A 14654-nucleotide genomic window follows, 5' to 3' on the forward strand; every position below is an offset into this window, starting at 1 on the left:
CCACGAAAAACAGGCTCTGCACCCTGTCTGGGCCCAAAAAAGCGGAGCCTCTGATCCAGGATGGGTGGGAGAGGCTGGACGGGCATCAAGGACCTCAGACAGGGACTTGCACACTCCGCTCAGGAGAGCTGCCTAGGACGCTGGAGGGCAAAGAGCCCGGGCCTCACCCACCTCAGGCAGACCTACGATTAGACCCAACGATGTCCTTTCCTAGCTGTGTAATGAGACTATGTCTCTTCCCCACCTAAAGCCTAGACTAGAAAAAAGTCCAAGCTCTGAATCATGGCTGCAGGCCCTACAGGATCTGTGCCCTACAGCCTGTGCACTCCTCCTGACTCACTGTAGCGGCTCAAGTTCCCCCACTCTGCCCCAAAGCCCAGCACACTGTTCTCAAGGGTCTGGGCTGTGGCCCCTATGGCCCTCCTTCCTAAGAACTCCACCCAGGTCTTGTGCAGCTGGCTTCTTCTCAGCCTCCTGAACTCAGTAGCATCCCCCTCCCCTCCTCCACGGGGCCCTCCCCTCCACCCAGTCTACTCTCCACCCTCTTCCAAGTCACAGCCTAGCTAGCAGCCCTGTCTGCGGTCTTCAGAGCGACTCAGCACCACCGGGTACCATTCCGTCTGTCCTCTGTCCGCCTCCCACACTTCAACAGAAACACCCCATGGAAAGCAGCTCAATGATTTAGCCCTCCGCTGCGTATCCCCCTGGAACTAGAACAGTCCATGCCACGTAGTAGGTGCTCAATTAAAACTTGCCAAACAACTCAGTGAATGAATGGGTGACCTTGAGCCTGTCCGTTCACCTTTTAAGACTCAGTTTCATCCATGAAACAGAGACAACAGTCCTTCGCTCACAAGGCTGCTGTGACCATTAAATGAGACAAGGTTTACAAAGGTCCCAGCACAGTGCCCGGCACATGAGCACTTAAGCACCAGCTGCCATCACTCTTTCTTTCTTTAAATACCTCTTCAAGCTCTGTGCTGGTGAATGAAGAGAGCATCCTTAGCGTTCACTCTTCCTGGGGCCCCAGTGCTGCTCTAACCAGGCCCCTCCGGGCTAGGCAAGGACACTTCTCTGCTCATGGGCCACTCTGTGCACCAGTGCCTTTATGCGCACGTGGGCTTGGCCACCCAGGGTGCAGGGAGGTGCGGGGTGACTTCGCATACCTGGGATGCAAACCCTGGAGGCCGACCTCTCTGGGCACAGGCGGAGAACTGCACGGACCAACCCTGTGGCTACGCACGGTGTAGATGGGGTTCCTCAGGATGGAGCTCACAGTGGTGCTCGGGGTCATACTCCGGGGCACGGTGCCTAGAAATGGGCTGGGTAAGAACAATCACCCCAAAGCACCCAGCCAGCCCCAGACAGACCTGTGGAAGATGGGAGAAGTCGCCTTATTGCTTCCTATTTCTCAGGCTGCTATGGGAAAAAAGGTGCCCTGAAAAGCTAAGAAATGTTCTGATATAAGACTGAACATCCTAGACAGGGGGGCCATTGCTAGTTCTCTGGACCTCTGGGCTGAGGACACACAGTGGCACCTTGAATGACCGCCCCCACTCTCCCTGGGAGCAGGCAGCCCTGCAAGCCCACCATGTACCCTCTTCCCCGCCTCAACAACTCACCCACAGATGCCCTGCCGGGGTAGAAAGGGGGGTTGCTGTGCCTGGAGTGCCCTGGCGAGTACGGAGACCATTCCTGGAGCTCTGGGCAGAGTTCTCCACTGGCCGGGCTGCACTTCTGCTCCTGCAGGACCCAAGACAAGAGATAGTGGCTGGAAATGGACATGCACAGGTGTCTGCAGGTCCGTTCCCGCAAGCACTAGCTCGCCCACTCGGACACGTGATGTGACGTTGGGAGAGATCGCTGCTCACTCATGTTGTCTTATGCACCTGGAAGGGAAGAACTTCCTTCGAAACTACTCTGCAAGAAAAGCACAGAGAAGACTCTGTTCTTGCAAGTAAACGAACTCTGTGCAGGAGGTGGAAGGCATGAGTGCATCCGGCTCAAAACCTGCGTGGCTGGGGGAGGGTCTTCGTCTGCAGAGAGCCTCATGGATTTGTTCTCCAGCTCCCAGCAATTTCTCCCATCTAGAAATGACTACAGCACCCACAGAAACAAGCCCCCCGCCTCCTGCTACCGGCCGACAGATTCACAGTTGCTATCTTGGCTCCCTGGACCCCTTCAGGCAGGTGCGAGTACTTGCTTTTGTCGTGTGAGCTCAAAAGCTTTTTGATAAAAAAGTAAACCAGACACCAAACCCAAGAAAATGTTCCCGTCTCGGCATCATACGCCATTAACACACACACCCCCACATCACTTTCCCATCTCCTAAGGAGGGCCCCTTCCCACTGGCACCCACCGGCCACCCCACTCCCCTTTTCCTCAGGTAGGTGCTTAGAACGAAGGCAACAGAGCCAGTGCTAAGCACGAGGCTGGGGTCCCCAGCTCAGGATCCCTCCCCACGTCTTTGCCCACGTCCCCACACCGAGGCTGAGCCCCACCTCCAGGAATGGAGCAGGAATCGTGACGGGAGCCAGCTTGGGCCGAGAGCTCGGAGCGGACTTCGGGCGACGGCGCTTCTGCCCCAGCTCGTCCATCTTCTGGGAGGTGAGGTCCCCGTCACAGGACTTCTTGGCAGGCAGGTAGGAGGAGTCCCCGTCCCCTTCAGGGTAGTAGCTGGAAGCAATGCGGACCCTGCCCTTGCGAGGGGGTGAGGTGTGCGCGGGTTCCCCAGGGTCCATGTCAGGGGGCAGCGCACTCGGGGGGCTGGTGGATGGTGAGCTGCCCACCAGAGTGGCCTCGGACTCGGAACTGGTTTCCAGTCTGTGCTGGAACTTAATGGAGTCGCTCCTCCTGGGAGGTTTTGGGGGCGTCAGAGGTCCCACCCTCTTGGAGGGCTGGGGGGAGTGAGCAGACCCAGGGCCAGGGAGCAGGTAGTCTATTTTGGGGGGAGTCTGGGGGCGTTTGAAAGTGTTAGGGTCGAAGATAGACTTTCTTTGCTTTGGCTTCTTATAAACAGAGAGCTTCTCGGGCCCTGCTGTGGAGCTGAGCACGGCCTTGGGCCAGGTCCCACCGCTGTTGGAGCCCTCAGTGTCTGCCTTATCCAGGGGGGCCTCTGCTGCCCCGCAGGGGCCCCCCTCAGTCTCGAAGGGCAGCAGTGGTCGCCGGCTGCGCACATCCACCAGCCCGTAGCCACGCTCCCCAGAGGTGTCTGAGCGGAAGGAGCTCAGGCTGCGCTCGGAGGCGCTGGGACAGGCCTGGGGGGAGACTGGGAAGGGTCCCCCAGGGAACGGCTTGTGCAGGAAGGAGCTGCTGCCCCCCGGGGGTCCCAGCTCCCTCCTGTCCTCCAGCCTGTCTGCGTAGAAGATGTCCGTCTGCGTGGAGTTATTGTGCTGCAACAAGCTCCGTTTATGCTGAGCCTGGACCTCGGGGCCGTGGGCTCGGGCGCTCAGCACCTTATCAGAGTCCTTGATGTTCTCAAAGATGTTCTGGCCACTCCACGAGGAGCTCTGAGGGAACACCTACGTGGGGATTGCAGAGAGTGAGAGAGTGGGTAAGACCGCAGAACCAGGCGCTGCCCGCAAGCATTGTCCCTGTGGGGGGAGCAAGGGTCAGCACAGGCCACACACCCCCCCAACGTGTGCCCAACAAGTCTCTAAGATCACCTCATTATTCAGTTCAGATTCGAATGTATACCACTGTCCTCAAAATGTCCTTCATGTCTTGTTTTGTTAAAGCAGGATCCAGTCCGGGTTCACGCACACCCTGCACTTTGTAAATCACTCCCTTTTTTTCAAGGACTCCCAGCGACAGGGAGGAGCAGCTCAGGTGTATGGAGCTGAGGCTTTGACTGCCCCACAGCCAAAGAGAGCAGAGCCGGTGCTGGGCGGGGCCCTTACCTTCAGGAGGGACAGGGTCAGGGAGTCCTGGCAGCTACGTAGTAGGGATTCACACTCATTCAGAGACTTGTTGTCCAGGGCAATGCCGTTGATCTAGGGCCAAACAGAGAGCCATCAGGCCCACCACCAGGTCAGGGTCTCTGCTTTCTGATGGTGGGCCTGGTTCTTCTAACGGGCCCAAGTCTGGAGCTGGCAAAGGAGAGAAAGCCCCTCCCCAGTAAGGCCTGAGAAATCCAGTTAAGCGGCTTCCAAGGCAAAGAAAACACAGCCTTAAAATCATGCTAGGGGCAGATGCTTGTCTGACTGGGACCAGAGCAGCAAGCATCCTGGGGGAACGGCCAGGCCCTGCTGCTGCCTGCCGTGTGAGGCATGACTATGGCTCAGAACTCCCTCACACACAGAACGGAACGTCTGACCCTCGGGTCGGGAGACTAAAAATGAGATCATGGTATGGAAGGCCCTTGTAAACTATAAAGTGTCAGGTGAGATGAGATGGTATCATCCCTGTTCACAAAGATTCTCATAATCCCTTAGGCCTGAACCTCTGTCCACATTTCTCTCAAGATATGTGCAATCTTTCAAACAAGCATATGTGCGACAATGAATGGTTAGACTGGGATGCAGCCAGGCCGTGGAACGCTGCCCAGCAACAAAAAGAAAACACTGATGGTGCCCCGACCACCTGGTGGGCCTCACAGCATCACACTGGAGCAGCCGATCTCAAAGGGTCACACACTGTACGATTTGACTTAATGTTCTCGAGGTGACAAAATCATACAGATGGAGAGCAAACTAGCTGCCAAGGGTTATGGATGGGGAGGACAGCAGGGCTGTGGATGCTTCTATCAAGGGGTAACACGAGGGCGATCTTTGTGCCCGTGGAACAGCTCTGTATCTTATGTTGTTGTTGTTACTTAAAACACGGTAATAAAATGACACAGAATTACACATGCACAGTTCCATTATCAACCGCCTGGTTGGGATATTAGTCACATAAATGTAACCGTCAGGGGAAACTGCAGGAAGGGTACATGGGACCTCGCCATACTACCTTCGCCACCTTATCTATTTTTCAGTATTATTTACTTAATAACTGAGTTATTTCTCTATTTCAAAATCAAAAGTTAAAAAAATTATTTTGGGGTGATGGATTCATTTGGTTGTTTTTTTCTTTACAACTTTTCCACATCTTAAAATTTTTTCACAATGGCCATATTGCTTTCAAATTCTGGCATCCCCCAAAATCTATAACAGTGGCAAAGATGAGAAGCAATGAGCTTCCACACCCCTGCAGGTAGGATCGAAAAGGCCACAATCTCTGACCACACCAGGAGAGACCATGTCCAATGTTAAATACTGATGCCCTCGGATCCTGCAATCTGGACCCTGGGAATTCACCCCGTGGCACACTCCCGTGGGTCCCTGTGGACAGATGCAGCAGCGGCCTTGCAGCCCTACTTGTAAAAGCAAAGATGTCCTGACTATCCATCGGGGGGACTGGTTAATGGCTTGAGCTGCTGCCGCTAAGGAGTAAGCAGCTAATAAATTACTGACATGACCCAGGCAGATATAACGATGTGAATGCGGAAGAACCTTCAGGGCAGGCTGTGGGAAACAAGAAAGGAGGTTAGCAGCTCAGTATATTATGATCCCATCTGGGGGACGGGGAGGGGAAAGGGGGAGATAAAAATGTTTTTGAGTATTTCGGGGGGGGGGGAACCAGAATAAATTGTTAAGGGTTGTTGCCATTGGGGTGGGAACTGGCAGATGGGCAGTCTAGAACCAGAGCAAGAGTTACTGTCCTGTGTGCCTTCTATACGACTGGTATTTGGTGTGTGTGCTGGGGGAAAGTGTGTGACTTCCATTTTAACAAGTCGGTTAGAAATACTAAATGAGACTCCGTAATCTCACAGCGTTTGCGGCATTTGGTCACCAGGGATGCCATTCGGTGTCCCCAAAAGGGCTGTGCACACAGGTGAAGTCCACGGCAGGGCTGTCTGCGGTGGCGGAAACTGAAAACAATGTATCTGTCCACAAGGGGGCGTGCTTTCAACTACAGATAACCAAACTTCAGAACACCCTGAGGTGGATTAAAATAATGACGGTCAATTTGGAAAGCTATCCACGATGTGGAACAGCAGGATGATCCCACTATTAGATCTTAAAAAGCAAACAAGGCCCAGAAAACCTCATCTGTGTAGACAGATTTGTATGAGCACTCATGGTCTGGCTGGGAGCACATCTTGCAACTGGGGGCAGAGACTTTTCTCCAGGGGCAGGATTAAAGGGAAGACAGGGGACTACCACTTTACACACTTTTGTATTGCTTGAGTATTTTATGACACATAAGTCTTACTCTGGTGATTAAAAAAGAAATTTAAAAATAAATGGATATAATGTTTAATAAAAAAGATTTTTTAGAAAAGCACATACAGGGGCGCCTGGGTGGCACAGCGGTTAAGCGTCTGCCTTCGGCTCAGGGCGTGATCCCAGCGTTATGGGATCGAGCCCCACATCAGGCTCCTCTGCTATGAGCCTGCTTCTTCCTCTCCCACTCCCCCTGCTTGTGTTCCCCCTCTCGCTGGCTGTCTCTATCTCTGTCAAATAAATAAATAAAATCTTTAAAAAAAAAAAAAAAAAGAAAGAAAATCACATACAAAAAAAATATCAATCAATCACATACAGATATCTTCTTTTTAAAACTGAAATAAATAGGGGCAGCTGGGTGGCTCAACCGGGTAAGCATCTAACTCTTGGTTTCAGCTCAGGTCGTGAACTCAGGGTCGTGAGATCAAGACCACGCTCAGTGGGGAGTCGGCTTGAGATGCTCTCCTTCTGCCCCTCCCGCCACGAGCGCATTCTTTATCGCTCTCGCTCAAATAGGTAAATCTTTTAAAAAAACTGATGTAAATATACAGTCACGTGTGGAATAAAGGCTGTAGAGAAATAGATTTCAAATGTTCATAAAGGTTATCTATGAGGTGGTAGCAGTAAGAGGGATTATTTCCTTCCTAAACCTTCCCTGTATTTCCAGATTTCTACTATAAATAGAAACACACTAACAGAAAAAAAATGTTTGTTCACATTAGAGAACAAGGCGAACATGAAAACTCTGTTGGTTACTTCGTTGTTCAACCTCCCAGATGTCATCTAACTGTCCACGTGGGGCAGAGAGCTCCGGCCCTAGGCTTACCGCCACAATCCTGTCTCCCACAGCCAGGGACCCCTCCTTGGCAGCCGGGCTTCCAGGCACCACAGCGGCAGCATACACTCCGTTCTCCAGACTGATGCCGCTGTCTGGAAAAACCACAAAGGGCAGACACAGGCAGTCCCCAGTTAACGCCTACTCCGGTCACACGGCCCTCTGGTTGCCCCACCTCGTCTCTGTGAGATAAACTTATGAAGGGAATGTTCGCAGACTGCAACCTGTCCATCCCAGCAGGCCAGGTCGGAACCCCCAGGGGCTCTGTCAAGGCTGCTCTGGTGAATCAAACACTCAGGGACCAGCAAGACCCGGAACCCAGAGGGCCCCCTGCCGGGGAAACACACGCACTGCATTTAAGTAGCATCGGTGCCTCTGGAACCACACACCCAAAAACACACACGGCCCCTCTGCTCCAGAAAGGGGGGCCCTGCCATGTGAGGCGCTCCGCCCACTTCTGCAGGCCCACTACCTTTGTGTCCACTCAGGTTGATGTGCAGGGGTGTGACCACCTTCCCGCCCAGGGACTTCCTCCGCCGCACGACCATGTTGATGGCCCCCTCCCCGTTGAGGAGGGCCTTGATGGCCTGCTTCTTGTCCTTGTTGATGAGGTCCACGTCGTTGATTCTCAGCAGCCAGTCATTGACCCTGAGGAGGGGTACAGCCAGGTCAGTGCCCTCGCAGGCCTTGGGACCAGAGGGCAGGTCTCACCGCTCCAGTCTGGGGAGACGAGGGCCAGAAAGTGGGTGCCCCACATACACACTCAGACAGATTTCCTCTTCGGGACGGTCGAATGGCTACACTCACAGAGGCTGGAGCCAGACTACCCGGTGCAAATCCTGGTTCTACCACTTACTAGCTGTGTGGCCTACCTCCTTCGGACCTCAGTGTCCTCATCTGTAAGATGGGGGCAAGAGCAGTACAGTACCTACCTCGTAGGATTATAAAGATTAATGAATTGATTATTCAAAGTGCTTAACCCAGTACTTAGCAAAAGTACTTTATTATCGCTACTCTTTCATGGAATGGGTGTGCAATGAACACCCTACACTCTTGCACAAACCACACCTGAGCCCTTTCCTACCTAGAGAAGTGAAGGGCAGCACCTGGGGCCTGAGGAATGAGATTCACAGGCACCCGTGAATCACAGTCTCCTTTAAGAACAATGTTAGCAGCTGAGCCTGCAAGCCTGAGACTGCTAGGCCCCCAGACCCCGGGGTGCGCTCATTTAACTGCCACCTGGCTCTCTGGGTCCTTCGCAATGGGTCGGAGGGGCCCCCTTCCCTCCAGAGCGTGGGCCTCCTCAACTCTTACCTTAAGCGGCCGTCAGCAATGCTTCCTTTGTCCACTTTAGTGACAAATATCCCACAGTCCCCAGGCAAACAAGGTTCATTCACACCTTCTGCCATATCGAACCCAAGTGCTTTCAAGTCAATATCCTCCTGTCAAAAGAGCAGCAGCCACACACTTTACATGGCAGTGATTAGAAACATGTCGCTCTTAAACCCCAAGCCACTGGCTCCACTGTGAGCACTGGCCCTTCACCATGCCGCACCGGGCACACAGTCCCCAGGATGAAGCCCAGGAGCAGCTGCTGTCGGCCCTTTCAGCTGCTGCAGACACACATCCCTGCGGAAGGGCTCTGCTCTGCCCTCTGCCTTCCGCACATTGTGCCAGCACCTGCCGCTGGGGACGCCATGGGGACTGACCTGCCAGAAGCCAGCGTGGACAACTGCAGGGAAAGAATGCATGCACCCCGGGAAGAAAAGCCAAATCCCCCAAACTGACAGCCATGAAACTGGGGAACCCCACAAGGGGGCCATCCTCTCCCACCCCGTCCGAAGAGACCCAGTCAGGACAGCAGGGGAGAAAAGACAGTAAGGCAGCTCACCGTCTCCCTTTCGAACTCCACAACTTCTGTTTCCCACTCCATGGAATCTGTGTCGATGGCCGAGTCATGGGAGCTGTGGGCCATCAGCTGCCGGAACCGGGCCTCCTTCTCCAACTGGGACTCCATCTGCTCCCTAGGAACAGAGAGAGCCATGGCGATGGTCCCCTGGGAGGCAAAGGTCACCATGAAAGCTAAATGGGGCTCCTTTCGCTCTTGGACTTGATGCCAGTTTTCCAATAAATCTGAAGCAGCATGCCACACAGGGCTTCTTGGATATCAGTGGGCTTTCAAAGGGGTTTTTCAAAAAAGACCCAAATTTGTCCCAAATTTAACTAGAAGTTTAATGCAATTCCTCGGGAAATGCCAGCAAGACTTTTTGTGGCTACAGACAAGACTATCCCAAAAATGCAGAGGGAAAGAAAGGGAAGGAACTAGAAGAGCTAAAAACAATTCTAAAAATGAAAAACTAAGGGGGAGAAATCACTCTATTCAATTTGAAGACTTTTTCTATAGCTTCACTAATCCAAGACTGTGTGGAACTGCCAGGAAGATAGACACAGAGATCACTGGGACAGAATGAAGAGTCCAGAAATACCCCACAAAGTACAAGAGGTACAAAAGTACTTCGGCCGAGGAAGGGCAGCATTCAACAGTGATGGGGGAGCACCTGCATGCCCACGGCAAAAAAAACTGAACCCCAACCCAGACACCATTTAACTCAAAATGTATCACAGGTTGAAACGTAAAAGGTCAAGCTGTAACACATTTAAAGGGAAAATACAGGAAAAAAATCGTTGAGATGTAGTGTTAAGGTTAAGGAATCTTAGACACCATACGATCCATTAAAAATTAAAAATCAGTAAGTTGGACTTGACCAACATAAAAAACTTCAGCTCTCAGAAAGACTCAGTTAGGAGATGAAAAAAGACTCAAAAACCTTGTACCATTCCCCCAGCGACTTGCACCTGACATCCTTCGCCCTAAAACCTGTGCCCTGATAACCTTGCCAATTCATCAGCGCTACCTGCTGGGCTCCGGGCACGCTCATGACGGCCTCCTGGTTCCCGCTCAAGTGGACACGCTCACAGGTCCACACCTCTGTCTGGGCTGCGCTCGCACCGGCCAGCTCCGGAATGCTACTCAGCCTCAGGGCAGAGCCCCAAAGCCGCCTTCGCGGACACGCTCCCACCGGCCCCACGCGGCCGGAAGCTGTGTGTGTTTAAGGCTCGTGGCTCCCACTCATCTCTCACCCACGGGGGCGTGTCTGCACCCTTTGCAAGCCGGGGGCCTCCTCCCTAGCACTGGTTAGAGAGCGAAGAGGAGGCACAGATCCGGACGTGCTGAACAAACAGGTGGAACTCGACTTTCCCAGAAGTTCCAGGCAATTCCAGCTCTGCTAAAACGCACAACTTCCTCCTGTGCCCAAGCCCCAGGATCCAGGTTTTACCTTAATTTGATTCCATCGCTTGCTAGACCCAAGGTGGGTCCCTGGAGAGAGTGTGTCACTTTGCCTCTTAGCCCAAAATTTTCCTCAGAGCACCCAAGTTCAAGAGGTTCTGGGTTTTTATCTGGGAAATGAAGCTGGTTGGCTCATGTCAGAGTTTCCGACTGGGGAGGGAGGGGAGGCGCTGCTCCCCCAAGTGAGGCTTGCCACTCACACTGCTGTTCCTCACCGCCCTGCACCACCCTGTCCGAACGGAGCGCCCCCGCTTCTCACTAGAGTTCGCTTCTACCCTGCAGCACAGCCACTGGGTTCTGCCAATCGCTCTTCGTAACTCTCATCTTTGTATCTTCAGTCCACTGCTTAGGGTCACCAAGTCTCAAACCGCAGTCCTGGGTGCAGTGCTGTAACTGAGGGGAGGCTGTCCGACACCCCGAACAGGCATCCCACCACCACAGGCAGAACGGACTATGAAGTGGTGATGGCTTTCCGAACGCTGCATCATGACGTCAGCACCTCGTCCACATAGCTGTCGCTCTGTCCGCCCCACCTGTGGTCTGTCTCCTCCTGTGTGCTGTGAGCCCCACCAGGAAGACCCAGTCCACTGGTGGCTTCCCCAGTGCCTCCCACAGGCCTGGCCCATGCACAGCAGGCACTCAGTAAAGCCTTGTAGAGCTGGTGAATGAATGAGGTAGAAACAGAATGAATGAATGAATGGACAGTACTCGCTTGCCTGTCTCCAAACAGACTGCCTAGGAACAGAGGCCTTCCTGCGTGCCTTTGTACACGGTGCCTGCCCACCTCCGCGTGCTCACCAATGGGCCACCGTCTTCTATGATGTTCTAAGAATTTCTCATTACCTCTCAACGTGGAGGTGGCATTCCGACCCATTCTACAGACTGACAGAGTAAGGCAGAGTGAAGTGACAGCCAGCCGGGCCGGCATGCAGGGCAGCCCTGCCCTGACAGGAGAGGGGCCACCGGGCTCCCAGACACAAGCTCCCTGCAGGCAGGCGCCCACCCCCACATACTTGAGCTCCTTGAGCTCCCGGCTGACATCATTCTTCTGTTTGCGCGTGTCGTCCAGGCTGCGCAGAGCTTCGGCCAGCTCGCTCACCGCCCGGTCCCGCTCCCGCCTTAGGTTGTCACACAGCGTCCTGGCAGAGAAGGCAGAGGCTGACGTCACTGTGAGGGGCGGGGGCAGCGGACTCACCGCCTACAGTGGACTACAGCCCCAGAGCCCAAACACGCCAGGTACCCGCCTCGCCTCCAAACACACTGATGGAACGATGGAAAGTCTAGAGGTGAGGCCACCCAAGCCAAACCCATGAGGGGCGGAGGAGACACTGAGAACCAGGAAAGGAGACATCTCTGCAGTTACTGGGCAACGGGTTCTGAAAGTCCAGTGCTCATCCCACGGCTTCGCCCTCGATGTGCCTGGGTGAATGCCCACCTGAGCACCAGCCCACCGGGCAGGCACCTGGATTCCAGCACCTACCACATGCCTCATCTCTACCCACACGCAGGCCTGTCTAGAGCTGTCCCCACCCCACAACTAGACTGAGCCCCCCACTCGGACAGAAATCATGCCTCATGCATCTCCGCAGCCCTGAGCTCTGTGCAGGTGCAAAGACAACTTCTGACAACTCCCCACCATAGGACGTGTGGCTCCTGGGACCCCAGGACCACCTCAGCCATTCGCAGAGAAGGTAGGGAGAGGTGGCTGGGCAGCAGGGGAGCCTGTGCTCTGTTGGACGGCCCTAAAGGCTGGCCCCCACTTCTCCATGGCTCCCAATCCCCTCCATCCTGAACCCTCACCTCCTAACCCGCCTTGCTAGTTAGCAGTCTCTCCTCCCGACAGCCACAAGGGATCTTTCTGAAACTCTCAATGACCAAGTCACCACAAACACCACTGCAGCCCCTCACGGCTCTACCCCAGCCAAGAATCAAGACTACACTCAGGGCTTCCCTTTTGAGGCCCTCACAGCCTGCCCTCAGGAACCAGGGCAGCCACCTCTCCTGTGACTCCCAAGTCCATGAGCATGCCCCTGCCCCGAGCACACCACACACGTCTTTGTTCGTGTCCCCTCAGGTTGCCACGCTCACCCCCCTCCTCCACCTGGAAAAATTCCACTCAGGCCTAAGTTCTAACTTGAAGGTCAGGCTTTCCGGGGAAGACTTCCCTGCCTGTCCCCCCAGTGCCCTGCATGCCCCCATCACAGCTCTGACCGTACCCCTGGAATTCGCCAACCATTTTATCTCCCCTCCCCTGCTACCCTGTCCGACAAAGCTGCCCATGGCCCCCAGAGCACTGGCCCCAAGGGGGCATCACACCCCCCTCGGAGCCTTGAAGGCTGTTTCTCTCCCAGGGTCTCCTTGTACGAGGGACCAAAGACCCTGGCACACAGTAGATGTACAGAATACCAACTAAAAGAATGCATTTTTATATGCCCGTCTCATCAGAAGTCCCCTAAGAAAGAAACCTGTCCTTGTGCCATTTCACGGCAGGGGAAGGGTCTCATCCAGACAGTGCACATGCAGACATCTAGGCTGAAATGAAACGGGAAGTAGAGACATAATGGACACTTCTAATGCAATGAAGCAAGGCTGGGCCACCACCTCAGGTCGGAAAGGAGGAACTGAGGTCACTCCCACCTTACCTGGCCACGTGGCAAGTGATTCTGACTCTCCCCACCAACCCAGTGCATCACGGGGAGACTAGAGCCCATGTCAGGCGAGGGCTTCCCCGTACCGGATGCTGTCCCGCTCTGCCACGATCTTGTCCCGCTCCTGGAAGGCCCAGTCCCGCCGGCACTTGGCCACGTCCGCCTCCTGGAGGGCTTCCTTCAGCTCCTGGCACAGAGCCTTGCACTGCTTTCGAAGGAGTTCAGCCTCCTTGTTGGCTCTGCCAGCGTCCATTGTCACCGTGTCTTTGATCTGGTGGGGTCAAAGGGTAAGCAGAGGGCTGGTTACTGACCCTTCTGGTCCAGAAGTGCCCTCTTGCTGCTGCAGGGACTGGGGCTGAACCCTCAGGAGCCGGATGGAGGGAAACACAGGATCCTAGCCCGAGCCCATCCCAATACGCCCCTGCTGTACCCGCACCCACCGTGACAACCTGTCCCAGAGCCACACTCGAGACACCTAGTGACACTAGGCAGGGTCCTGTCCAAAATCCCCCAGCCCCGCAGAGAAGCTGGCCCAGGACCCCAGCCCCTCCTCAGCCACGGTCGCTGTGGCCCGGATGGGACGCCTCCCCCAGAGCGCTTGTCCCAGGCTCCACCCTGCCACTTGCATGCTCCTATCCTAGCCCACCTCGTCTCTCTAAAGAGCTCTCCTGTCAAAACATAATGACACAAGGCCTGAATGCAGTGAAAGGTGCAGACGTCAATCGTGATGACTCCCAACCCCCTGGGTCTGCAATACTCATTTTTATGCTGTGGCATACGGAGTTATTTTTAAATCGAAAATACACCAGTTTTTTTTGCTGGTGACGTCCTATGTGTCTCAGTTTGTTTAAAAAGCTGAAATCTGAAGCATCTGCATCTTGACACCTCCCAAAGCATTACACGCTCGGCTACCGTTTCGAATCAAACTCTTGGAAGTGCTCGTAGAAGCAGCCCCCCCCCCCGGGCCTCGAGAATCCTTAGACAACTTGGGGACAATGGCGAAGTGAGCGTCAAAGGCAGGAGGAACTCCCGCTTCGGCTCAGAGGCTTTCAGAAGCAGAATACGGACGTAGGAGGAACAGGCAGTGCTGTGTGTGCCGGGAATCCCCACCTGTGAGCAGCGGGAAGGACGACGACAAACACAGCAAGAGCGCCTGGGCCGCCGCCACGGCCCGCCTTCCACGCCGAGCCCGACAGACGCGCCCAAAGAGATCCCAGAGGCTCAGCCAAGAGACAAGGATGAGGGAGACAGAGGAAACATACAGTCACCTTACAACCTCCCCGCAGCTCTCAAGTACGGAGTCAAGAGTCAGGAGGAGCTGGAGAAAAGTCTGCCCAGACAGTACACCTTAACTCCAGAGGGACAGGTGGCTGATACACGCTGCTCACACCCCACATTTCCCAAGATCAAGTTCTGCCTTTTTCTTTCTTTTTTTTTTTTTTAAAGATTTTATTTATCTGACAGAGAGACACAGCCATCGAGAGAGGGAACACAAGCATGGGGAGTGGGAGAAAAAGAAGCAGGCTCCCAGAAGAGAAGCCTGATGTGGGGCTCGA

General features: G+C 54.3%; 1 protein-coding gene across 3 annotated transcripts in view; it reads right to left on the minus strand.

The window, feature by feature from the left end:
• Window positions 1-14654, minus strand: part of DLG5 (discs large MAGUK scaffold protein 5) — a 141886-nt gene that overhangs the window by 30410 nt on the left and 96822 nt on the right. For all 3 annotated transcript variants that reach the window (XM_002918366.3, XM_034662757.1, XM_034662756.1), the window contains exons 8-17: window positions 13185-13369; window positions 11464-11589; window positions 8993-9125; window positions 8416-8543; window positions 7574-7749; window positions 7093-7196; window positions 3900-3992; window positions 2502-3521; window positions 1623-1743; window positions 1167-1311 (exon numbers count right to left, since the gene is read on the minus strand). In XM_002918366.3, the coding sequence (XP_002918412.1) occupies window positions 1167-1311; window positions 1623-1743; window positions 2502-3521; window positions 3900-3992; window positions 7093-7196; window positions 7574-7749; window positions 8416-8543; window positions 8993-9125; window positions 11464-11589; window positions 13185-13369 (2231 nt within the window). The remainder of the gene's footprint in view (window positions 1-1166; window positions 1312-1622; window positions 1744-2501; window positions 3522-3899; window positions 3993-7092; window positions 7197-7573; window positions 7750-8415; window positions 8544-8992; window positions 9126-11463; window positions 11590-13184; window positions 13370-14654) is intronic.

This window comes from Ailuropoda melanoleuca, chromosome 6 (assembly GCF_002007445.2).
Source record: "Ailuropoda melanoleuca isolate Jingjing chromosome 6, ASM200744v2, whole genome shotgun sequence".
Lineage (NCBI taxonomy): Eukaryota > Metazoa > Chordata > Mammalia > Carnivora > Ursidae > Ailuropoda > Ailuropoda melanoleuca.